At 40.4% G+C, this 27,153-nt stretch overlaps 1 protein-coding gene across 1 annotated transcript in view; it reads right to left on the reverse strand.

Moving 5' to 3' along the window:
* Nucleotides 1-18,611: 18,611 nt before the first annotated feature.
* Nucleotides 18,612-27,153, reverse strand: part of PKHD1 (PKHD1 ciliary IPT domain containing fibrocystin/polyductin) — a 233,326-nt gene continuing 224,784 nt past the window's right edge. Inside the window, exons 62-64 of the mRNA XM_041480845.1 lie at nt 24,156-24,311; nt 23,541-23,675; nt 18,612-18,964 (exon numbers count right to left, since the gene is read on the reverse strand). Coding sequence (XP_041336779.1) covers nt 18,612-18,964; nt 23,541-23,675; nt 24,156-24,311 — 644 coding nt within the window. The remainder of the gene's footprint in view (nt 18,965-23,540; nt 23,676-24,155; nt 24,312-27,153) is intronic.

Below are 27,153 nucleotides of genomic sequence, written 5' to 3' on the forward strand. Positions count from 1 at the left end.
GATCTCCATTGTAAAATATGTGTCTAAGCTTGGTGGAATAAGCAAACCCTTGGGGATGTCCTCTACAGCATCCTCATGCTTCAATGCCTACTTGGGATGTGAAAGAATGCAGTCACTCATGTGCCTGACACTGATACTAATCCAGATCTCCTTTTCCCTTCTGATACAAAAAAAGAATCTCGCCATTTCAAAGATAAATAGCCTAATTTTCCTATTACTTCTCAGTTACTTGTTACATCAAAGATATCACCTTGTTTTAAATAGATGGTTTAAATTGCATATCTTTTCCCTTTTTTTTTTTTTTTTTTTTTTCAGTTAACTCCTTTTATTGTATCATATATTTCCATGGCAGAAAGGAAATTTTTGAGTAATAGAATCACAGAATATCCTGAGTTGGAAGGGACCCACAAGGGTCATCGAGTCCAACTCCTGGCCCTGCACAGACACCCCAACAATCCCCCCCTGTCCCTGAGAGCAGTGTCCAAATGCTCCTGGAGCTCTGGCAGCCCTGGGGCCATGCGTATTCCCTGGGGATCTGCTCCAGTGCCCTCTGGGTATCAGTTGTTTCACATTACAGGGAATAATATGCTACACAACATTCTGACAGGCCAGCCAGCTTCACTGTTTTCCAAAATTAGCCTCTTCAGAGCATTGTTTCCTTGTCCCAAAAATATTAGGGCAGTTGTCTTCAAAGATCTTCTCTTCCATCCATTGTGGATGTCCCATTACACCTTAAGTTTTCACAACTGGAATAAACAAGTGAATTGTACCACCATTGTTGTGCAACCATTGCTACAGTCAAACAAAGGGGAAAAAATTCCCAATCCTGAAATTTTAACTCATTCTTTCATATGGAGTCTGGATTAACATTGTTGGATTACTCCAAAGAGCGTCAATTGTTTCAATTCCATGGACATCAGCAAGAGTATTGTTTATTTCCTTGTGAATGAAATCAGACCAGGGCTTAGAAGAACCTGGCCTGGTGGAAGATGCCCCTGCCCACAGCAGGGAACTGGAACTAGAAAAACGGTAAACTCCCTTCCAACCCAAACCATTCTCTGTTTGCATGATTCTAACATGGTAGTCTTAAAAATCAGCTGTTCACATTCAGATCCAAATAGCTGCATGTCCTTCTCAGCAACAAGAAAATGGAAAATGAAAAAGATAAACCACCCTGCTAATGTTAGAAAATAACTTAAAAAGAGACAGAGATTTTCTGTTTTATTGAATCCCATGAAAATACATCATTTTGCTCACTCTCTTCCAAAGGGTTTGTTATTTGCTATGGAGTGAACATTACTAGTCAGGGGATTATTAAATATTGTTTCCTTCCTATTTCCTGTTAATTTGGCTGGAGGTGCAATGATCCAAGTGAATTGGAGCATTAAATTCCTAAAAAGAAACACATCCCTCATTTCCCTCTGATGAGGCAGAGTACACACACATGCACACAGACAAACACACATGCATGTGTGCACACAGACACACTATTTTAAGTCCCAAATATTGTGCTGAAGCCTTTCCCCCTCACATATAGGCTTGAGAAGAATTTAGTGCTAAATAAATGCTGCCTCAAACCAGGCAAGATAAAACATAAATCATTGCATTAAAAACCTCTAACAAGTCTATCTGCTTTTTGAAATGACTGGGAGATGAAAGAGAGGAGTCTCATTTAAGAAGGCCCAGCGGAACAGTTCTGCATTTATATAGCTGTTATCAAAAGCAATTCATTTGGAGATCAAATAGACTGACAGATAGGACAAGCAGGGGATCACTACTGCCTTCAGGCAGCCAAAAGCAAGGATGGTTTCCCAGTACCATCACTAATATTGGGTCTAGTCAATGCTCATGTCTATTATGGCTTGCAGTAGCAGCCAGCTGAATGTTAATATTCACTCCTTACACTCAGTTAGATGCTGATTTGTAGCTGAGGGAGTAAATAGCCTACACCCCTTTCTCTGAGGTTTTTTCCTTCCCTTTCTCTGGTAGGAGTAGCTCCTTTTGCAATCATTGTGTGTGTGCTACAGATTTAGTTCTTACAAAGGCAAGGCCACTGAAGACAAAATAATGAGATGATGGACTTTGCAGTGTCCCACTAACAGTGTGCTGTGCACGGACAGCACCTGTCTTCCTTGTGTGCTGGAGTCTTTCTGCTGCTTATTGGCAGAAAAATCCAATTCTGTTGTCTCCTTTCAAAATGACAAGAAAAGCACTGCATCAGGCCAAGGCTGGCTGCAGTTTCTTGAGTGCAGCAATTCAGCATATCATAAGGAAAACCTATTATTTCCTCCCCAAAAACACCATCCTTACCAGTGGGATAAGCATGAATACTTATGTTGATTTTAGCCTTCTAAATATATTTACAGTGCTAAATAAGTGAGGGTGAAGGAGTTTTAAGTTTGCTACCTGGTTTTACCTGATTTTTTACCTTTTAAGTTCTTTACCTGGTTTTATGCTCAGGTAGCTCAGAAAAGGCTTGTGATTACACGGTTTAGTATAAATTTTTTTGTCTGGTGCAAGGTGTCTCCATTCATGGCAGGGGGTGGAATCAGATGAGATTTAAGGTTCCTTCCAACCCAAATCATGCTATGATTCTATGAAATCTCCTTGAAATGAAACTGTGTCTTCCACAGTGAATCACAGTTGCAGCTTCTGAGGATCCCAAGAGATGCCTCCATGGCCCTAGAACATGAATATTATTTTCTGTTGGGTTTGTTGGTTTTTTTAAAGGGTGGTCTGCCTTATGGCCACAGTGATGTTTTTATTGCCTCATGCTGAGAATATGTGCTGCATGCCTTGGGGTGTAGTGGGAAAGGAATTTAGGATTCTGCAGAGTATAAATGGCTGAGGATACTGACAACAGATTCTCCCCAACAAAACATGGCCATCATTACACCCCAGCCTTTTATGACAGAGCTGAACAAGGGATTTGGGAACCACACAGAGAGTAAGATGAAATTGCCTCGGAAAGTGAAATTTCAACTTTCTGACTGAGCAAAATAACACGCCAGAATCAGCACAAATTAAAAAAAAAAAAAAAAAAAAAAAAAAAGGAACATTGCATGAGAGTGAATAGAGCACGTAGGGATGATGTTTTCCAATTTCTTTGCTATATCTTATGATGAATCTTTTATTATTATTTTCTCCTTTTCATTTATTTTACATTGTCAGATGCAGCCATCCCTGTGTGGGAAACATTGGAGACTTGTCTGGGTTGTAATTCAATGTGTTCTACAGGAGAAAAGAAACAAACAGACAAGCAAGAAACAAACAAGCAAACAGGATAATTTTTCCAGGATATAAGAGAGCTGGGAATTGTGGAAGGAGGAGACTAATGAATCAAGAGTAGGAGAAAATGTGTGGGGGGGAAAATATGTGAAACGGAGTACAATAGGTAAGGTAGAAGATAATACACTAATTCAGGTTTTAAGGCTTAATATTAAACAATATATATACATTCCTTACAGGCACTGAACCATCTTTAAAAATTAGCTTTTAAGTCCTCCAAAACATCCTGCTTCCAGGGCACAGTTCCCTACAAACTGAATAGGCTAATGTGTCCTGGAAAGGGATGTACAGAGGGGGAAGAGGGAACACGGTACAAGAGGAAAGACCATTCAGTCTCTCTCAGTTAAAGGACTATGAATAGAATAAATAGCTCAAGAGACAGCTTTGAAACATTCAAAAGCACTGTTTTATCAGAGGACACTTCAGCAAACTAATGCATTCTTTGCTGTATGATACCAAGAAGACACTCAAAACTTGTATGGGTTATAAAAAACAGCAGGACAAATAAATGGCAAGAAATCATCAAGGAATGTTAAATAGAAACGAGCTTCCTCTGAGCTGCAAGTTATAGGAGAGCAGAACACACCAGGGACACACCAGCCTTTGCTGTCCTGCTTGTTTTGTTATTCCCCTGGCACTCTGGGCACTTTTAGTCACTAGGCTAAGAGGATCTTTGATGTGGACCGGCCAAGTTATTCTTCTGTCCCCATCACAAGACATCTCTGTCCTGTTCTCTGATGGGTCTTGCTCTTTGTTCCACAGCCCAGCTGCCCTGCAGATTGTTTTCCTGCAGAGTTCTTGATCTGCTGACCTGAGAACCTTTTCATAGGTTAGAAAAAAACAAAACCAACACCATCAACAAAACAAAGTCGTGGTCCCTCTAGTGCAGCCAGCTCCATCGTAAGGAAATCCAGTGCAGCACTTGGATGCCAAACAAGATGGGATGAAATACTAATTATGGTAAGACTTTGCAAAAAAGGCTATCTGCCCCCGTGAGAGCCCAAGCCTCCAAGCTAGTCTCTCGTGGAACAAAAGTAAGTTGTCAGATTTGAATAATTTCCCTGCATGTAGATAAATCCTCACATTTCTACATCCCCACCCCCCGCCTTCCTCTTCCCCCCTCTCTTCAGTTTTGCAAACAAGGAAAGAAACACTAGGAGCTATTTCACTGGATAACCATGCAAATGAAACAGGAGATTTAAATGTCTTAGCAAGGAGATCAGAGACACAGTTGGAAACAGCTGTGAGGGGCATTGGAATGATTATAAGGGAATAGGATGGGTGCATTATTTGGCTTGGTGACTTCATTAGTGATATTTGGCATCAGATGCTCAGTTGGTGTGAATCTGAAGAGCTCCTCTGTGCCTGCTTAACCCCTCTAAGAATTCACTTACTTGTCCTCAATATGGATTTCTATATTTTTCTATTTTATTTTTGCTCCACTGTGTTGGTCTCCAGGCAGCATTTTGAGGATAAGAATTCAAGCCATGAGAAGATATTTTGTGAGATGGAACAAAAATGAGGGTTTATCTGTTGCCTTGAAAATTCTGAGGACTTATTAGAGACAAAACCTTGGGGTTTGTTTCAACTTGCCCACCAGTACATGAAATGTGGGAATACAGCATCTTTACCCAGACTAACCCCTAAATTCCTGATCTCTTCAAATTTATATGACCACCTGGTCATTCAAATTTGTAGTTAATAATGTATCAGGTGTGTCTTTTTGACCTCACAGCAATACCTGTGCAACATTCAATGGGAATTGTAATTTATAAATTTCATGGTCTCTTTTAAATATTTCATGAAATAAAATAAAGATATAGTAGGAGTTTTTCTTTGGTTTTAGCTATTTCTCCAAAGATATAGAAGTGTTGTTCTGTTCCAGAAGCTCAAGACCCATCTGTACATTTATTATTTTTAAAGTGGAGGAATCTACAGCAAAAAGTAGAAATATGGTTCATGTTTTGTTTTTTTTTTTTTCCCCGTTTTGTGGAAGATGAGTAGAAATAAGCAATCATTTTGGACATCCAGCTTGACATTTTATGTTCAAAAATGCAAACATTTCTGTCCATGGAAATGTTTAAAAAACCACACATATATGTGGGCCTTATGAACATGGTTTAATTTTGGTTTGGCAGTGCTGGATGAACAGTTGGACTTGATTTCAGTGGGCATTTCCAGTCTGAATGATTCTATGACCTACATGGAATGGGAAAGGAAGACAGACAAAACGCTCCTTTTCACGCACCCAGTGGACACACAAAGTTCAGATGAAGAAATGAAAGCAATTACACCTGCATTCAGCAGGCACAATATGAGTGGAAGTACTCCTGTCAGTAACAGCCAACTTCTTGTTCATTAAAGGATATTTCCACATTTTCCAGTCAAACCAAGAGTGCCTGTCCCAGGCAGTGCACAGTGCCTGACTTCTACTGCCCTTGCAGTCGAGTGGAAAGTTATCTAGAGCAAGGAAGAATTTTTGTCAGGAAAACAGACAATTTTGGTCAGCGTTCTTTAAAAATGTATCAATATTCTGAGGACCATTAAAAGCTTAAGGCACTGCATTTTTCATAGAAAATTTTAAAACAAATGTGTTTGAGGAAGAAAACTTAAAATTTAGTTGAATATTTAATTTTCAAATGAATAAAAAAATAAGGTCAAAATTTTTGTCGTCCTTTAGGGATCATTTCATCACCATTTAGGGATCTAGCACAGAATGTCAGTAACTTCTATAATAATTCTGGTTGTCAGGGAAAAGTCAGAAAGGAAAAATCTTACTTACATCTCCAAGTGCCACATTTTCACGAATTATAAATCTCTCCAGGGATGGGCACTCCACCACTGCTCTGGGCAGCTGTGCCTGGGCTGAACAAGTGTTTTGGTGAAGACATTTTTCCTACATCCAATGCAAATCTCTCCTGGTGAAACTTGAGGCCGTTTCCTCTTGTCATGTCACTCAAAGTGATTTTCCCCCACCTATCTCCAACCCCCTTTCATAATCCCAGTTCCTCCTGCCTGTCCTCATAAAACTTGTTCTCCAGACCCTTCACCAGCTGTAGAGACAGATGTATCACACTCAAAGCCTTTCTCCTACAGAGAAATTTAAATAATTTGGGTACTAAGCAGAAGTCTGAAATGCTGATTAATGCTCTCACCCCACAACTGCAGGGTTTTTCTGCCCTTCTTTTTTGTGCCTATGAGTAAGCAGATGCTTTTCAGCTCTACTTGCATTGCTCACACCAAACTGTGTGAGCTGATTTAATTTATATTTGTGAGATAGCGTGGATATTCTGGTTTGGAAAGAACATTGAAATTGCATTTTCAGTGCTGAAAGACTGCACAGGCCAGCATTAAAGGTGTTTTGACCTAAGCAGAGCTTAGTCCAAGCAGGCAAGGTGTGAATGGAGCAAATCCTGAAGCTTTCAGGTGTGCTAGGTCATGGAGATGCAAGTTCAGCAAGCAGCACTGAGAGATCAGTATAATTATACACCAAATTTCGTAGTCCCCTGAACAGCAGGAATAGGCAGAGTGTGTATAAAACATGCAGTGCTCATGGTCAGGGGTCTGCTGGAAGGTCCTTCTAAGGACTGTTGTTAGTCCAAAACAAACCCACTTTCACCATCGCAAGGTGCAGGGGAGTCATTCACTAGGAGGCAGAATTTTATCTCTGTGATCAGTGACCTCAGGAGCAGCAGCAGTGAGTCCTTGTAATGCACCACAGCCCATTGTGTTAAAGAAAGGGTCCACGTTTTCAGCCCTCAGTGCTTTCCTTTCACAAAACCCTGCTCACAAGATAACTGCAGGCTGGAGCCATGAATCCATTTTCTCTTATTTGCATGAATTTTCCACAGAGTCCTTCAGAAGGTATCATACTCAGCACTTCCCAGAGGAAATTATGTGTATAAAATTCATGAGAAATCCCTCTTTCTCTAGAGTATTAGTAGACATCTCTCTATTATGCAACCCAGGAATATTATAAACCAATAAATAAACCTTGAGATGAAGGATATTTGCCTCGCCAAAGCAAACATCCTGAGAGGTGTGAGGAGAATATGTGCAGTGGTTTTAAAGGGTAGTCCTGTTGATTTGTTTCCTTTTTTTTTTTTTTTATTTATTTTATTTCTGAAATATCTGTGGTGATTAAGATCAGAGCAGTACTGGCTTAGCCTCAGCAGCAATCTTAGCACAGGGATATGATTCTAATCTGTAATCATCCTTGTAACACGCCTCTTTTAGTAAGCAATATTAATGAGCTTATATGTGTCATCTCTTGGTAGAGCAGAGGAGGAATTTCGTGGCTTAATGCAAGTGATCCTGTCCAATTTTTGTCCATTTGCACAGATTAGAGCTGGAGCTCATCTGAAAAGCAAGCTTACACCTGAACTCAAGGTTTTCAATCTGCCATTAAAATGATCCAGGCAGAATGCATTATCCTCACAAACTCTGAAAAAGTTAGACGTTACTTGAAGCAGAATTTTTGGAGTTACTAAACGGTACTCTATGATTTAATGATTCTGTGGCTTTGAAAGAGGGTTTGTATGAATAGAAGCAGTAAATTAATCACATTTACCTTTTAGACTCTGTATGTCTATACAGGACCCCCTGTAGACTCCTACATGTATGGAGAATGGACCTCATAGACTTGGATGGACTTTGGGTGCTGCTGCACCATTATTTTTCACTGGAAACTTCTCTCACACTGAGGGGAATGCTTTGAGGAGCAGATCCTTAGAATCATAAGAAAAACACAGCTTAGGTTCCTGACCCTGGAGTCAGAGCTTTCAAAGATTATTTTTCCAATGTTTTGCACCATGACACAATCAGGCAGGAAAGACTGAATTGTATGGGAATTTTCTTAATATTAGAAGGTTGAAACACCTCTGAATGAATAAAGAGGACTGGAGGTGTCAGAGGTGCTCCTTGCTGCCCTGCTTTTTTTCCTAGGTTCTCTCCTTCCCCTTGCTGTCACAGGATGTGGCATTGCCACCCATAACAACATTCCCAGGATGAGGGGTGAGGTTGTCCACATTCACTCTTTTTTTTTTTTTCCAAGTTCCCCACCATTCATGTTTTAATTTTCAGCTGGTTTGAAATTCCTTCTTTTTCCGCCAAGCAAAGTGTTTTCCTCATCTGTTTCCTTTGTGAGCCCTATACAAAATTCTAAATGATTTCTGCCGCTGCAGACACCTAAACCGAAAGCAGTGACATTCCTAGAATAAAAGCAACCTCTTCTTATTTTAAATCTTTCTGTCTGTGGAGAAAAACAACATTAGCTCCTTTGTAAGATCTTTATCCTGACAAAAATAATTGTTAGTGATTATCTATAATGATGAGAAGCTGTTCTCAGTCACAGGCTGTCAGAACAGAAACTCTGCCTAGTAAATCCAGGCATATCCTTAAGTATAATTTCTCTGTCCTAACAAAATGTACCTCATTTCATAGAATCCTGGAATGGTTTGGGTTGGAAGGCACTTTGAAGACCTCATTCCAGCTCCCTGCCATGTGCAGGGACACCTTTCACTAGACCAGGTTGTTCCAAGCCCTGTCCAATCCAGTCTTGAACAATTCCAGGGCATCCACACGTGGCTGATCCTCTGGTCACACAACATAAGGGATCTGTCCTCTTACATTATTTATCATCCTCTGAGAGATGGAGAATCAATCACCAATAGTCTGAACAGCAACTTTTGGTTAAACTTTTTTTATTTATAGATAATCTGATGCGTCTGTGACCAGACTACAAACAGACCTGCTCAGCAGTGACTCCTGTGAACAGACTTTGATGCACTCAGTCTATTTTTAATCCACTTAAGGTGCATCATGTTAATTTTGTGCATTTTTCCCTAGTTCTGTAATCAAGAGGTCATAGTGTAGCAAGTCAAATTCCTCACAGATGCCTATTGCTTGAATACGGCTGTCTTTATCAACTGAACTTGTAATCTCATCAGGAAAAGAGCTCTCAATTTAGTTTGGCAGGACCTATTTTCCATAAGCCTGTGTTGACTGGCATTCCCTATATGTCCCTTCTTTATTTCTGAGGATAGGGGACTCCAGGGTATGAGGGAAGAGGCTTTACCCCAGCACACATATCCACAGCTTCAAATTCAAGCACCAATTGTCAGCTTGTCTCCTGGAGACTCTGGCAGCCTGAAATGGCCCTGGAGTTATTTTATGCTTTGCTCTCTCCAAATCAAGACTGTCCTGTCTGGAAATCCAAGGAGGCCTTTCTCAGTCTCTATATAAATAATTCTTTCATACAGCCAACATTATTAGTCATAGTGTGCAATGGGTTCTGTATTAGAATAGTGAGGAAGCCCAGTGGCAGTGTGAAATGAGTGATCTCCGGTGTGGATGGAGCTGTGGCCGAGCCCCAAAGCCGCCTCCCTGCAGGCAGGGAGAATTTAACTGGGTGAGGCGGAGGAGGGATTGGTGATAGTAGGGAAGCCGACAATTTGTGTGACATGACAGCTCCTCTGCACTGACTGCACTTTTCCTTTCCTTTTTTTCTTCTCTTTAACCCTCAACACCTCACAAATGAAACCAGTTTAGGTGCTCTTATTAATTCTACTTCTATTTCTACTTTTATTTCTATTATCAGTTTTGTTTCTAAATCTATTCCAATCTCCATATCTATCCCTATTACTATCACTATCACCATCTTTTTCTGACACTATCACTACTATTATTTATATTTCCATTATTATTTCTATTTCTTTCTATTTCTATTTCTACTTTTTGCTTCTATTTCTTTTTCTAAATCTACTTCTATCTCTATATCTATCCCTATTACTACCACTATTACTATCATTTTCTCCAACATATCACTATTATTTCTATTTCTATTTCTACTTCTATTTCTTATTTCTATTTGTATTTCTATTGAATTTTTATTTCTATTTCTATTTTTTACTTCTATTTCTTTTCCTAAATCTATTTCTATCTGTATATCCATCCCTATTACTACCACTATTACTATTATTTTCTCCAACTTTTCGTTATTATTTCTTATTTCTATTTCATTTCTATTTCTTATTTCTATTTCTATTTCTTTTTCTAAATCTATCTCTATATCCATCCCTATTACTACCACTATTACTATAATTTTCTTCAACATATCACTATTTCTATTTCTATTTCTATTTCTATTTCTATTTCTATTTCTATTTCTATTTCTATTTCTTCTATTTCAACTTTTACTATTTCTAAATCTAATTCTGTCCCTATCTCTATTATTATCACTATTACTACTTTCACTCTTACCTTTTTGTTTCAAGGATGGTTTCAATGACAACTGGGAAGCCAGGACAGACCCGCACTTTTGGAAAATAATTAATTAGAAAGAGCCTCAGTGCAGCCTGAAGCCTGAGTGGGCAGAGTGGGCTGAGGGAGGGAGCAAAGCTGCATTAGCATTCTCATTTTGCACGTGAGGAGCTGAGGGGCAGAGACATTAAATGAGTGGCCTAAGGTCAGAGAGGGGAATTGGTGGCAGGATGCAGGCTTGAACTGAGGACAGCTGATATCCAGCCTAATTCATAAGCTGCAAGCCTTGCCCTGCATTACTTTTTCAGTGTTTTCTTCATTTTCCTCTCTGAAACAGGCTTAGATAACCAAAATGCTGTAGTGAATCTGTCTCAGGACATTTAGCCAAAGGAAATGGGTGTTTTTTTCTTATTTCTTTTCTACTTGCTCCTAGTGCAAGCTTTAGTGAGTGGCTTAACTTTTCCCTGATTCATGTCATCTATCCCTGATTAATGGACAAGAGCATGGCTTTCCCTCCTAAAAATGCTGGGAAAAGCAGGAGTCTATTTCTCTTGGAAGAGAAAATTTGCATTTAAAATAGAATACTGAGATGTCAAAAATTTTAAATAAAAATATTTAAAATAAGAGTTTTCAAGTAATTCAGATATATTTAGAATTTTTTGCCCAAATTTCTGGGGACAATATATACCCTCAGCCTCCTTGAAATGAGGAGACACCATTTGGAAGATCTGAGAGATGGGAACTCTGACTGACCTGGCTGGCTCCTGGGTCTATGAGAAGGCTGAAGCCCTGAATTCCTGTAAACTCTTAGGACTGCTTCAGGTGGGAAAACCAGGCAATTCCAGGACCCCCATCTCCAAGATAAGCTGGTACTTGATGAGGTCCTGCTAATAGGGGCAATGGAATAGCAGTCAACAACTTTCAGTGGGTAAAATTACCACTAGACCTCTGCTTTTGCAGCACTTCTGCACTTTTTCCATCAGAAAATAACTCATGTTGGGTTTCAGACTGATCAGTGAAAGACTGCACTGGAACTAAGTGCTGAGCTGGGTTAAATGGAGTGCTGGACAAGGCTGGAAGTCAACTATGTCATATAAGTTATTCAGGCAAAACCTGCAGAGAAACAGGCACAGGGTGACTCAGCCTGTCCTGCAATAGCTGTGCATGAAAAATGAAGAGGAGCACCCTCCTGGATCCATATCTGATATTACCCACAAACAAGGGAGAGTTAAGTCAGTCTAGACACATAACTTATAATGTTTAGGGCCAATGAGTGTAGATGAAATGTAGGTGAGTTAGTTAATCAGTGGCCTCAATAAAAATATTCACAGAATCATGGAATCATGGAATGGATTGGGTTGGAAGGAGCCTTAAAGCTCATCTCATTCCATTCCCCTGCCATGGGCAGGGACACCTTCCACTAGACCAGGTTGTTCAGACCCCCATCCAACACCTGAACACTTCCAGGGATAGGGAATCCACAACCTCTCTGGACATACTCTCCAGTACCACCTCTTGGGAGTAAAGAAAAATTTGTGTTGTCTTCAGGGTTTATCTCCTGTATATATTGTCTCCATCCCAATGTCAAACTAAACACATAGATAGCCATAAATATCTTCCCCATTACTAAAGGAAACCAATTATTTTATGCTCTGCCTGTGAAGACCAAGACCCAAATCAGCCACGATTTAGCTCAGCAGAAGTTTCCTTTGCTGGCAATTTTGCCTCTCACAGTGGAGCAAAAGTCTCATTTTCAAAGAAATAGAGGTACTAAGACCCACAGCAATGAAATTGTGATGCTGTTCACTTGGGAATAGTGTTTTAGTCACCAGGACATCATATAATCTACCATGCAATTGTACATTAAACAAGTGGATACTGAATCTTGTCTGGACTAGTAAGATTCTAAGCCTAGTGGTGGACATGAAGATAAAAAAGTCCCAATGGGCAAGACTTAAAAGGGAATTGTAATTTTTGTTTCAGCTAATCACCATTTGTGTGTCTGAAAACAGAAGAAAGCACAAGGCAGAACAGAACAAAACGCAGCATCCCTCTCCCTGCAATGCACATCTTTTCTCTGGGATTAAAATAGGGTTTGCATTTTAAATTTTCATTTACTAAACAGAAAAATATTTTACTAGGATGGAATGGTATTAAGGAGAAATGATTCTTTGTGTGCCCTCAGGCCTGGTGAAGACAGGATTTGATTTGCTGTGTTAGGCTGGAATCTGGATTGATACACAGAGATGAGAAGGTGTTTAATAAAATTTACATTTCATTTTCTCACTTGACACCAGTCTCCTGTCACTCACCAAATGAAGGGAATACGACAAATAACTTTTGTCAGCACCTAGACACGGAGAGACAGTCTGGGGAGGGAGAGCAAGGGTGGGATATTTTTAACATCACTCCCTTTGACGGCTGCAAGACTTGGCACCAGCTTCATCTTTAATGTGCTTTGGAACAGAGAGGTGCATCAGGAGAAAAAGCACAAATTAATCCAACCCACAGGTATGGAAAATGATCCACTGGGAAATGACCCTCACCCAAAGCAGCAGGGAATTTGGGTGCTGCCCTGTGCTCAGCTTGTGTGCAGCTCCTGTCTCTGACAAACGCAAGCTGACCTGGCTTGAGTCCATCCTTCACAGAGCTGCTCCAGAGACCTTTTCTCACTCCTCTGTCTTGGCTGTGTCACTGCTTTCTGTTCCTCTTCTTTCCCAAAATTAATGTTCATGGGTTTATTATTTAGCCCTTTTATCCCTGTTTGTTTTTTTTTCCCACCTGACTCTGACTCTGGGTTTCTAGTTGAGGACCAAAGGTCAGGATCCCAGTCAGCACCCACATGCCACAGGTTTAACTGCACAAATCAAGAGGTTTTTTTTGCAGGAGGATTGAGTATAAATATTCTCCTTCTCTTGCTGTATTACCCTTTATCTGTTCAGCTGAATTTTAAGTCAGGTACCTGAATCCCACAGGACTCCCACAAGATTTGGAAAGTGATGAAGAATGTGTGGTACATCTGGAAAGCAAGGTGAATTAGTATTGCTCCCTATTTGTTATGCAAGAAAAAAAATCACAAAAACCTGGAAAATACCATACAGAACACTTAAAATAAAAGCAGAATTTGCATTTTTTTTCTTTTCTTTTTTTCCTTTTTTTTTCCTTGTTCCCCCCCCCCCCCCCTGCCCGGGGATATAGATAATTCAGTTTAACATTATATTAATGCTGCAATTCTAAAAAATGTCCAGGGATAACAAGTCATTAGGAGCAACCAACAATCCCAGAAGTCTCTACTTGCTAAAAATAAAATCCAGGGAGTGCTAATTTCATATTTTCCTTTTTCTTATATTTGTCCCCAAGTATCCAATGCTGGCAGCCCTCAGGTCTAATACAATATGGAAATTGATCAGAGGCTGACTTTGCCTATGTGCAGCTTTCTGCCATGGCCTTACTTCAAAAGTACTTTTATTTTCCTCCTTGTTCATTCTTCCCCATTGTTTTTGTCCTCTTTGTGAAAGAAAAGAGTAAAGAAAAGAAAAAAACAAAGCAAAAGGAGAGCATAAATACCTCCCCAAATGACCCTTCTCCAACAGACATTTCAACTTCCATTAAAAAATTAATTTTGCTCTGTGTTTTTTTATTTTCCTTTTTGGAAAACTCACTAATGGCAGAGTTATTGTAGTTCACTTTTTGTTCTATGAAAACTGAAAATTTTGAAATGCTTTGGTGAGAGAAGAGAAGGCTGTTGGCAGCTCCAGCCCTGCACACAGAGGTTTGAGCCAGGGAGAAGAGGCTCTGGTACTTCTCAAAGGTTCTTCCAAGGTTGGCCTCAGACCTCTTGGAGCTTTGGTGTCCCCCCCTGCAGCCCATCACCTCACCCAGCATGGGAAGTTTTGTACCTCAGGTAGCACCTACCTCCCATCCCCAGTCCCCCAAAAACGCAGTCCTTATATGCACCAGAGAAATCCCACCTTGCTGGTGTGTTCCAGAACCTTGGAATCATCCTTTGGGATATCTGGTTTTTGCTCTTGCAAAATAATGCCCAAAAAAATTATCTCCCAGCATTTCCCACATTTCAGTAGGTAGAAATCTGGAATTATTTCACATTCTGGCAAATGCAAAATGACTGCAAAAAATTATATCTAAAAACCTCTGAGTCTGGATAATCAGTGTGTCTGTAACCACCCTTGGAGTGTTGCATCATGCAGCTCCCTTGATCCACTGAAGGTTTTTTTCCTCTCACAATTCCTAGTCCAATGAAGATATTTTTGAGTGCAATTCACTGTTAATAAGGTTATTCCTTGCAGAGTCAGGAGCTCAGAGAAAAACCTTCTGACTGGACACTTGCCTCCTTTATTTGCCATTTATACCTCTCATGCTATAGAAATAAATGCCATAATAAATACCATAATAAATAGGGACTGGAAGTTATACCATATAGAGATGATCAAAGGGTTTATAATCTCATTGCTGTTCTTGGGTTTTTCTTTTTTTTTTTTTTTTTTTTTTTTAATTTTGTCTTAGGCACACAATTTCTTCAACCCAGACTGTAATTAATTTTACTACATCACCAGTTATCTCTGCTCCCTAACCAGGCTTGTCATTTTAATTTTTCACAGGCTTTCTTTTTCCTATCCATGTGCCTGTTCCTGTATCTTCGTGAAGTCTCATCAGCTCTGGCCCAAAGCCTTAGGCAAATTTGTCTGTAATGCACTCCTCTACTTCAGACATAAGAGGAAAAAACATCACCCCCACAAAATAGGGAGGAACAAAAAAGGCAGAAGAATAATTTTGACCATACATTGTCTAGCAATTCAGAAATCCTGGAGAGCTTGGTTAAAAGTAAGGCATCCTTTCTGCTGTATTCTTATTTATATCAGTAAAGAAACTCAGAGGTATTGCAGATGGGACTACAGGAAAAGGTTACCAGATGGAAATTCCAAGTCCAGCAAACATAATGAAATTTTTGCCATTGGCTTGAGTAGAGCCAAACTTGTCAAATTTCACTGACATTTGACAAGACTGTCCAGAACGACTTTGGGCCTCAGAGGATGGATCTCCACAGGCAGATCCAGAAACTTTTTAATCAATTTCTCCTGTACTTTGAAGGCTTCCTTCACATCCAGTGTGGGGAAGTTACACTTTGTTAAACCCAAGTAGATTTGCTGGAAATATTTTGTGTCCCTCACAGAGATGGTTTGAGTGTGGGCTGTGCTGCAGCACGAATCTCTGCCCTTATATCCCCACGAGCTCCTTCCAAAATCCAAGCTGAAATCCTGCTTGCTGTCTCTCTATGTCCTCCCAGAAGCTGGACTTTGACAGCAGCTGAATGCCCTGAGCTGAGCCAGAGGGCTTGGATAAGCCCAGGTCTATGAAGGCACCACATCCCCTGTGATACCATGGCTAACCCACACACCACACTGTGGATCCTTCATCCGCCTCCTCCCACTGCATCCCTACCCTGGCCCCACCCCGGGTTTTGGAATGCAGAATCTCACAAATTTATCCATAAAACACCCACGCAAAGGTGGAAACAACTGTTGTCCTAACTGCAGTGTAAGGATTAAGAAGAACTCGAAGCAAAGGTTGAGGAGGATCACCAACATACTGACCACAGCACAGCAATGACAACAAGTGTCCCTAAGCACAAGCTGGCACTCAAAGTACTGGAAAATGAGGTTTTTGGCTTGGGATATGAAGCATTTCTTCTCTTCTTTGCCTTGCCCAGGACATTCTGTAGCAGCTTGGGTGGGGCTGTTCACCACAGAATGGATTGGGTTTGAAGGGACCTTAAAGACCCCCCTGTTCCAGCCCCTGCCATGGGTGGGGACACCTCCCTCTATCCCAGGGTGCTCCAAGCCCTATCCAGCCTGGCCTTGGACACTTCCAAGGATGGGGCAGCCACGACTTCCCATTAATCACACAGTTCCGTTAAGAGTGAGTGTTTTAACTCAGTCTCATGGAAAACATATATGGAAAACCTTTCAAAATAAATCTGGATCTCCCTCTGACACAAAGCAGAAGGATCCCATTTCATCCAATTGTTGTTGCACTCAGGATAAACCCAATAATTTTAGGAAAAGAAGTAAGTTTATGTTTAGACATGAAATGGCTTCAACCTCTTCAACTACTGAGTCTCCTTCACATCTTTCTCTCCGATCACTACAGTGTTGTGTTTTTAATATTTTTATTTTTTCTGATACACAAGATCCCCTAAATGTTTTACTTATTCAGGATTTCCTGCATGTTTGCACCCATTTTTTACTGTGTTTTTTTTCACTTTCTCCCCACTTCTTTCCCATGTGCCGCCACCCACTCAGCTGAAAATGCTGCAATTAAAGACTTTGAGCCCTGTTAATTCTATTAGAGATCCAGCTATACAGGACATTACTTATTCTGCAAACAAAGTATGGATAAATTCAAGGACTATGAACTAAAGGATTAATTTAAACCTTAACTATTTCCAGTTTATCAACATTTTCCCCAAAAAAATTCTTTTTTGTATTGTATTTTCATATAACTAATTAAATTATATTTTCTGGCATTTTGACGTGTGATTATATATTGTTTTCTTTTATACTGGTTGGATATGATGGAATAACTTATTGGAAGTAGAAACACTGAAGGGAAATAGAATTCATAGAATGGAGGAATTGTATTTCTGTAGAGAGAGAAGGTTCTACTGCCATGTAGCAGCTCTGGAGAGAACAAAGGGTTTCCCAATAATTTCACCTGAAATGGATGTCTTTGAAAGCCATAACTTTTTATTCAGACCCTGAGTCATGATCCATAAGGATTCACTCAATAATAATATTTTGGCCTCTCCAGAAAATTATGTAATAAATGGCTTTTCTACACCATGGAAGGAGGTAAGAAAGACTGATCCATTGCTCTTAATAAGGTTTTCATCCACAAGTGTCTTATACCAAAAAAACTCCTCTCAACAAGAAGCCTGGCTCAGTGTGCAGTCAGTCTAATTTCACCCCCAAATTATGATTATAAAGATACCATAGTGCAGAAGCTGAAGATAGAGAATCTATTTTTGTGCCCAGGAAACTGAGCAGCTTGATCAGAATCTGCACCTTAACTCTTTCAGCCTGAAGAGAACTGGTTTGTGGTTTGTTTGAATTTTTTTCCAGATCAAGGTTTCTTACCTTGTCTTCCACTGCTGATCTGGCCAAAAACCTCATCTTCCTGATTAAGTAGTTTTTGTCCTCCAAAGGAGTATAAATTTTATCTGGTGCCACCAGGACACCTTGCAACCAAGAATTTTATGGTACAGAGAAGGTATAATAAAGTTCCTCATCTTCCAGCTCAGTAAAGCAAAGCACAGAGGAATTCCCTGAGCAACTGAAGAATATCAGCATTATTATTATTATCATCCATAAAGAGTAGTGTTCATAACAAGTCAGTGATTTAAAGGTGTCAGAAAACAATGCCATGGTGAAGACTTACTCAGTAAAACATTTTAATCTAAAAAACAAACAAGCAAAAAAAAACCCAAAAAACACAAACAAAACAAAACAAAACATAGGTTTAAGTAGAACACTATGGAAGCACTTACTCAAGCCACAATGAATAAATGTAAAAACAGGAATAAATTTAAAAAAAGGAAAATATTGGTGTACATACTAAGGTTCTTTGAATGAAACTAAAAGCATGGCTGGAAGAAATGGGAAATTTATATATATTTACATATATTGATATTCACCAGCAATACTCAAGACACTAAGACTACATCCATGCTAGAACATCATAGTGTCAGAAACCCTGTTCAGTTGTTAGGCTGAACCCTGACTGCTTTTGATCCCATAAGCACTCCCCAAAACAACTCCTGGAGAGAGTTTTGGAGTCAGGAGAAACGTTCTCAAAGGGCAGATTGGATGCACCCACCCCATTTTGGAAGCCAAGAGGGGTCAGCACCAAAGACCCTCGCAGTTGGCTGCAGGCTCATTTGCCCACATGGTCGCCCATCCCAATACCTGTAGGGTTTTCTCTGAGCACAGAGGCAAAAGGCTCAGCCCCACAGGGACCACAGTGCTTCACCCCCTCCCAGCACTGCCTCACCCCTCTGCTGCCACCATGGCAACACATTCTCTGACATCGTTCTGGGGTTGGGGCAGCCTGTCGGGCTTCTCTCCTTCCTGGCTGTACCCAGCTGAAGTTTGGGGCATTTCCTCCGGGCTGGAGCACCCCGGGACTGCTGGCTGCTGAAGCTCCTCAGAGTCACCAGGAACTCTTCCTCCACGGGGCTGCTGGTGACTGCCACTTTTCCTGGCTGAGGGAAAGGTGTGTCTGTCCCCTGTCTTGGGCTGGGCAGTGCTTGGCTTTCTTGCTGACTTGGCTTCACAGGGCTGCAGGTTCAGCTCCTCTGCACGTCCTGTGGCAGCTCCCACTGCTCCACTTCCTTCCATCTCTGTGAAAACAAGACTTGCTTTATTCTTGCAATAATTATAAGACCCCCACCTCCATGTACATTATCCTTTTATGCCTTTATTGTGTGTTAAAGGCATCAATAAATTTTTAATTTTTTCCCCCCCATTTTACATGGGTGGACAATGATAGGACAACAGGGAAGAGTTTTAAACTGAAAAGGAGAGATTTAAGTTAGAGATCAGGAAAAAATCCTTCCCTGTGAGGGTGGTGAGGCCCTGGCACAGGTTGTCCAGGGAAGCTGTGGCTGCTCCATCCCTGGAAGTGTTGGATGGGGCTTGAAACAACCTAGGATAGTGGAAGGTGTGCCTGCTCACAGTGGGAGGAAGTAGGTGAGTATTAAAGCCCCTTCCAACCCAAACCATTCTGTAATTCTATGATTAATTAAAAAGCAGTTACTGTTACAAAAATAGTTTCAGTGGCCATACATTTCAGTTTGACAGAAATAAATTGGCAAAGCCAAACAACCATTCGCTATTTCCACAAATAAGTAAAAAACAACAACCCAGCTGGTTTGTGCTTATTGACACTAACAGCTGCTAGAGCATCTCCAACATTTAGAAAATTTATAATAAATGTTTAATAATCAATTGTATAGAATACAGTTTCTTAGTAAGCTATGTATTGCTAAGACTGATAATATTTTAATAATACACACCCATAAAATGCATCATCCCTTTCTTTACAGGCTGTAACTTAAGGTAGAACTTTGTATTTCTGACATTTGAGTCCTACTCGAGGCAGAGCTTGTAACCTGCAATGATGTTTTTTTAAAAATGACATAGAAAAAAATGAAAGAAAAGGAAAATATACACTATACATTTTTCATGTGGAAATGTTTACATCCTTATCTATCAAATAGTTGCCAATAACAGAGGCACGGTCACTTGTAGTGACATAGTAGATAATTTCTGAGCTGACAGAGTGTGCCATGACTGGCAACCTAATTTGTAGCTTCATGTGGATGCTAAAAACATTTATAATTTTCCTGTAATCCTCTCCCTCCCCCCATTAAAAAAAAAAAAAAAAAAAAAAAAAAAAAAAAAAAAAAAGACATCAGCCTACACCCAAACCTTTAATACTCATTCCAAATCCAGAACTAGTCCTGGTCAATGTGTCACGTGTGAGTGGACAAAATCAGATTTTTTAGTCCATTTATCAGCACACATTTTAAGTCCTTAGCACAAATAACGCCAGAAAATATGTTATGACCAATTCTGATGTTTTAGGTTTGTCCTTTCAGTATAACCCTTAACAGCCTGTGACATTCAGCCTCATGGCTGTTCAGATTCATTTTCTTCTACATTTCCTGTAACTCATTAATTGAAACTATATTTGCTGAATCATAGAATATCTCAAACTGGAAGGGATCCATAAAGGGTCATTGAGTACCACCCCTGCTTCTCACAAAACCATCTAAAATTAAATCATATTTCAGAAAGGTTGCACAGACATTCCTTGACCAGCTTGAACTCTGACAGCCCTGGCTGTCAGAATGACTTCATGCTTGGGCTCTGTTAAAGGGTGTTGTTGTTTTTTTCAACTTGTACACTCATAAATTTAACTTTCAGGGTTGTACCTCTTGGAAATCCACCAGAAAGTTGTTTCCAAAATTTCAGCAGCCAGATATACTATTATGTTTTGCACTTTTCCTTCTTAAGCTGGCTTTAACTCTAGGTAGTTGGCTGATTTAAGGTACAAATTACATATATCACCAGGTTCAATTTTCCTCTTTAGACACATAAACAAGATAATAAGGTCATGATCTCTTATACCAAAGCTTCATGTTAGTTCTGGAGATTTATTGACTCTCTCATCTTCAAAGGTGCCATTATCAACAATGGAAAAAAAGGTTTTTCAAGCAAGTTTGAATCAGCTACAAGTTTTCTGGATAGAAGCAGTTTCAAGGATGAAGTACTGCCTTGAGATTCCTGATTTTTAAGCATTAAATACAAACTATTCAATATCATGAAAGCATACGATTAACTGGATTAAGTACCATCTAACAGAGCTCAGGCAGAAATTATATATGGGAAATAATTCTCAGGGATGTGTGGCAGTACCAGACTCTACCACTGAAATGGAAGACATTCAGTGTAGCCACTGGTGATTTGGAATTTAAACTGAAATTGATTCTGATGAAATTTTCTAAAACAAAGGGATAATGGAAAACTGTAGAAAGGAAGGAGGAGGAGCTGATCTGAGCAAGCTGGGACCCAGAAGGAGAGACCCAATTTACAGACATAACATTTTCAGGAACACACAGTGATTTCTAGCTGAAGACATCCAAGGAGTTCCAAGAATAAGAATCAGTCAGGTACCATTCTGAAAAGGTTCAGGGAAAGGACAGAAAATTGAAGCTAGAAATGTAAGTTGTAGGAGGATACAAGCACTCTGTTGAACCACCAGAATAAATTGCAAAAAGCAAAAAGAAACAATATGTTCCTGCACCTCCAGGTGTGTTCTGTTAACAGTGCCTTAGTGCATCAAAAGTTCTTCAATTCAAGAGAGAGATAATTACAAGAAGCTAAGGAGATTTTCCTTGTTAGACCAAGGTTGGGCAAGGCAATATCTTGATCCCTTCTCCCTACTGCACTGCATAACTGTGAATATTGTTTTCTTCTTCATCTTCATCCTCAGTTGCTCCTTTTGGAACAATATCCAGGGCCCTTGATCCATTGAACTTTGCACTCCAGAAACACCCACCAATGAGAAAATCTCTGTTTTGCAAGTCTTACTTGTGGTGATTAATAAATAAAGGCCCTGAACACTTAATTGTATTAGAAAAGCAGTATTTCTTATGAGGGGAAGAACTACAAAGCAGAAACTAAACAAAAAGAGTGCAGCTTTGATTTCTTCTCTCTCTCTCCAAAACCAACAGCACTTTAAATAGGGGGGAATCAAACATTAGACGTTTCCAAGTCATATGTATTAAATTCACTTAAGATATTGTTATCCTTGTTTAGATTTGAACATATTGGGGAATCTTTTTGTCTTGCAACTATTCCTAAAAGACTCTAAGTGGCTGGATTGCCTTTTTCTGACAAAAAAATCCTTCTCATGAATTATTTACACGACGGCTCCAATCAACGATGTACCTGTCAGCCTCCCCAGCCAAAATGAAAGTTCACTATGTAAAGGTGCCAAGGGAGAGTGGCAGCCTCCCACTGCGAGTTTATAGACAGAACTAAGTCAGCACGCATTATGTGTCAGAGCCGACATCAGACAGAATCAGATCCTTTGATCTCAGACCTCCACAGGAAGCTTAGATCTCAGACAAATTAGATAAAAAATGAATTTATAGCAGATATGTGTCCTAAGGCACACAGCTGAATGCCGTGTTTTGGAAGAGTATGGCAAATATCAAAACACATAAACTGCAGAATTTCCTCTCTCCTTCTCTCTCTCCCTCTGCTTTTGTGATAGACACTAATTAAAAGGAGGTAAAACTCCAGCTCGCCTCTTTCTGCCTCTTATGTAATCCAAGGCTTCAGTAAGGAGGAGGAAAAAGAAATTCCCAAAACAGAGTAAATGGGGGTTCATCAGGGTTACCCGAATGCCCTTAGATCTGTGCTGTTGGCAGGTGAGAGAAAAAAAATAAAAGCCCTCAACTACTGTAAGAACATTTCACACTTGCAGAAAGGGAAGCTGGTGCTTTGTGCTGCCAGCCACATGCCCCCGGGGCTGTCTGCTTTTCTGTGACCTCAGAAGGAGTCGGGTTTGATCAGGAGATGATGAAAGGACAAGTCTCGAGGAGGTGTGCAGGGAAAGGGTTGTTTGTGGCAGGACCCTGGGGAATAAAGTGGGATACAGGGTGGGGTGGGTGGGAGTGGAGCTGCTTTGGGCTGCTGGGTTTGGACTCACAGGACCGTGCAAATGAGCCCTGGGTGGGTTTCTTACCTCCAGTGTAACTCACAGTCCTTCACAGCCTGCAAACTGCCCAGAGCTTTTGGTCCCACTCCAGCACCCGGAGATGTGGGCAGGGAGGAACCCTGCTCCTCCAGGCATGTGGGGACACCAGGAGTATTGGTCCCTGCCCTACTCCAAAAACGCTGGGAGAAATGATGAGCTCACTGAATCATAGATATCCTGGATTGTGGGGAAGGAGCCCGAAAGGATCACTGAAATCCAGGCCCTGTCCCCGCACAGGACACCCCAAGGATCACAGCATGACCATAAGTGGGATTATGCTGCTGCCTTCAGTGTAGCTGTGAATTCACCCCACCTGTATTAAAGGAGATGAAATGATAAGTAGAAAAAAATCTGGGAGGAAAAGGAGTAGGCAATAGAGACAGACTTTTTGAGAACGCACCATTGATCCTATACAAACCTATAAAATCATAGAATCACTGAAGTTGGAAAAACCTCTTAGATCCTTGTGTCCAACCACCAAGGCAGCATCACTGTATTCATCATTAAACCTTTCCCCAGCTGCCACATCCCACACATTTTTTGAACTCTTGCAGTGATGTGACTCCATCACTTCCCAGAGAACATCTGAATGTGTTAAAAGACATAAACTGACTCAGTGTCCAATAATTTATGAATTGCAGTCTCACCTCCTGCTACAGACACTCCACTTTTGGTTGGTCCTTGATTGTAGCAAGGCTTGGTGGGAGCTGCAGGAGGCTGTGCTTGCTCACTGGGTCTCTTGGTGCTGTCCCGTGGGAGATGAGGCTGTTCAGTCCTCGTTTCTGCAATGAAACACACAGTCACATCACTCTCAGTGCATCCTCTGCTCAGCAGAAATTATTAATTCAAGCAAAAATTGAACATATTGTTGAATATATAGTAGAGTATTGCTTGGATACATATATATATATATGCCACCAAATGCTGTGTCCACACAACTTTGAACACTTCCAGGGATGGCGACTTCACCACTGTCCTGGGCAGCCTGCTCCAGTGCTTAAAAAACCTTTCCTAGAATAAATTTTTTGTAATATCTGTCTGGACTCAGACACCTTTTATAGGCATAAATCTGTATAACCTTGAACTATCAGAGAATCATGGAATATTCTGAGTTGGAAGGGAACCACATTGATTATTGAAGCCCAGCTCTTGTCTCTGCATAAACTACAAACTCCTTATTAATGAACGTGGCCACTCTGGGGATTTGTTAAATGAAACGAGGAGTCTGCAAGTATAAATTCTTGTGGATATTTCCAACTTACTGTTGCTTTTGCTCTTCCTGAACCAGCAGAAGGAAAGAACGATGATGAATGCAGATGCTGCTGAGCCCAGTATGACAACGAGGATCATGCTGGCCCTGGCTTTCAAGGGCACAGGGAAGGTGGCAAATGGCTGGGACAGCACAGTGAACTTTACCCCTGAGAATTTAAAGCAGTCAGTTTGTTACAAAAGCAAGGACAGCAATTTCACAGCTAAAGCACCACCCTATAACTTTTTAACAGGGATGCCACTGGTAAAGATGCATTCAGGGACAAACCATAAATCCATCTCCAGACAGATCCAACATTAATGGAAAATATTTATTTAGGACTGAGTACCAAGACAACCCATACATGTAATAATTTTTCTACAAGCTAAGTTTCAAGCTTTCAGTGCTTTCTGAAGCATAAACAGCTTCTTTGCATTCAACAGTACTTAATATTTCTTCTATGAATTTGTCTAACTGACACAAACCTCAGAGAATACATTCACAATGCATCTGCTTTTGAGGCCAGACAGATCAGGCCCCTACAGAAAACATGCACATTTTCTGCCACAGAATCTGGTTGTGACAAGACAGTTCTTAATACTTTTTTTTTTTTTTTCCCCACAGGCTGTACCTGAATCATATCAATAGAAGTTAGGGGGAACGCAGAAATATTCACCAGCATGAAGATTAAATCCATGATGCAGAGAACTCCCAGTGAACTTGTTAATAATTTCCACCATGTTGATAATGAGCATTGTAAATAAAAAATGTCAGTGTCCCTGCTGTTACACAGTAAATATTTAGTCTCTTGAAAGACAGAAGCTCTGGGTAGTGCTCTGCACCCAGAGGTTCTAAAGTTTTCTCTAAATGGCAGAATCAAGCCAGGCATTGCTCATAGTCTCTGTGTTCAAGAGTTCATTGGGTCTCAGATCTGAGTTGCAAGGACTGGAAGAGGACCAGTACTGCCCTTTTGAAATAGAAAGAGGTTTTGATTCCCTAAATTATTTACAAAACAAGTTCTGAGTGCAGATGTGCTTGGCAAGGACAGGAGTTTAGGAAAACTGGCCCTGGTACTCTCTGTAGACCACGTTGAAGGATGTGGATTAGCACATGAACTCATTAAGTGTCTTACTACCTGACTCATTATTGGTCCTAACCCCACAATTCTAAACATTTTGATGGATGGATATTTCTTTTATTTGACTTCCACTTTTAATAAAAATCTAAAAGCCTGTTTTTTCATCAGTTCATTAAAAAAATCAGAAATGCTGTCAGATGGAGGCTTGGAGACCAGGGCAAGTAGCTGTAGGTACTTTTAGCAGAAACTAATTAGATTTGTGTCAGTGTTGTCCACCTGAACAAAGCTGGGCTGCATCAGAACAAGGTGGGAAGCATGTTCCAGTTGGGAGAAATCTGCCTGCAGGTACAAACACATATGAACTTCAGCTGAGAGAAGAAATCTCTCAGGTATCAAGAACTCTACACAGACAGGTGTTTAAAGGTGTTTTGCACTACTCTAATAGTTTGTGAGTAGGATGCTGCTGGTTTAAATGGAAAGTGGATGTATCAAACCCATTGGGATCCATATCAGTGAAGGGAATATTACTGTAAAACAAGGAGCAGGATGATGCAGTAGGGCTATGAATAGTCTGCTCTCCCCAGGAGCTACCACTAAAACATTTGGGATTATTGCATTTGACATCAGCTGCACCTCCTGAGCTGTCTCCAAACAGTGAATTATGCCAGGCTAGGTGTATAGAGCAACTGGTTCATGAAGATGTATCACAAACATCTACTATTTGATTGTTTAATTCCTTAAAGTAAACCTCTTCAGTGCGAATCTGGAAGTGTAAAAACCTTTATGCTGCCTCCAGCACGGCTCCCAATTACAAGGAGCAAAAGGCATTGTGCTTTTGGTGTGTACTTTTGCAATGCACTTTAAAAGTGTGGAATAATCTGATTTACACAGGTGATACCTACGCAGGTGCATCAGCTGCCTGTACACATTGGTACCTCTAAGCATGCTCCATGGGGGAGAATGGGTTTAAGCTGGAAGAGGGCAGATTTAAATTAGGTATTGAGCACTGGCACAAGTTGCCCAGGAAACCTGTGGTTGGCCCATCCCTGAAAGTGTTGAAGGTCAGCCTGGATGGAGCTCTGAGCATCCTGGTCTACTGAAAAGTGTCTCTTCCCAACACAGGGGAGTTAAAACTCAATGATCTTGAAGATCCCTTCCAATCCAAACCATTCTGTGTTTCTCTTATTAATCCTTAGTAATTCTCTGACTGGCTAAATATTTTAGAAAAGGCATCTCTGTTCGACCTTTGTTCAGAAAAAAGATTTTGGGATTTCCCTGAAACAGGTTTCTAAACACATTGCATTAAGTTGTGCTTCCATCCTAAAGAATCAGATCTTGTGAGGTGCTGACTTTCCATCTGCTCTCACTGATGAGAAGGTAATGGGAGCTGCATGTGTTTAGCAGCTCAAAATACACAAAAACCCTCCCCCCTTGGAAGGCCCACCTCTAAGTGTTTCATGCACCCCAATTCTTCCTTTGCCAAGCCATAGGAAGCACTGGATTTGGATGAGCCATTTGTGGTAGCCTAAATGTTTACAAACTTCTATTTTTTTTTTTCTCAGATTTTTTTATTACCCACTTCCACTTGGCCACTTCACCAGTTAGATATACTTGTTCCCTCTGTTTTTTTTCTGGATGAGGCAAGACATGAGAGATAGATGATAGATAGATAGATAGATAGATAGATAGATAGATAGATAATATATCTATATCATCTACAGTGGTATTTATCTGGAGAAATATCCATGCATATATATCTATATAAAGAGAGATGGATGGATGGATGGATGGATGGATGGATAAATGGATTAATAAATGGATGGACAGGTGGATGGATGCAATATCACAGAGATTTTACATACAGTCTTACAACATCTATATCGTAGTGTGTCCCTGGACTGCATGCCAGACCTGTTCCTGCTTCTCCATATTC

This window comes from Pyrgilauda ruficollis, unplaced genomic scaffold (assembly GCF_017590135.1).
Source record: "Pyrgilauda ruficollis isolate IOZ18807 unplaced genomic scaffold, ASM1759013v1 scaffold54, whole genome shotgun sequence".
Classification (NCBI taxonomy): Eukaryota; Metazoa; Chordata; class Aves; order Passeriformes; family Passeridae; genus Pyrgilauda; species Pyrgilauda ruficollis.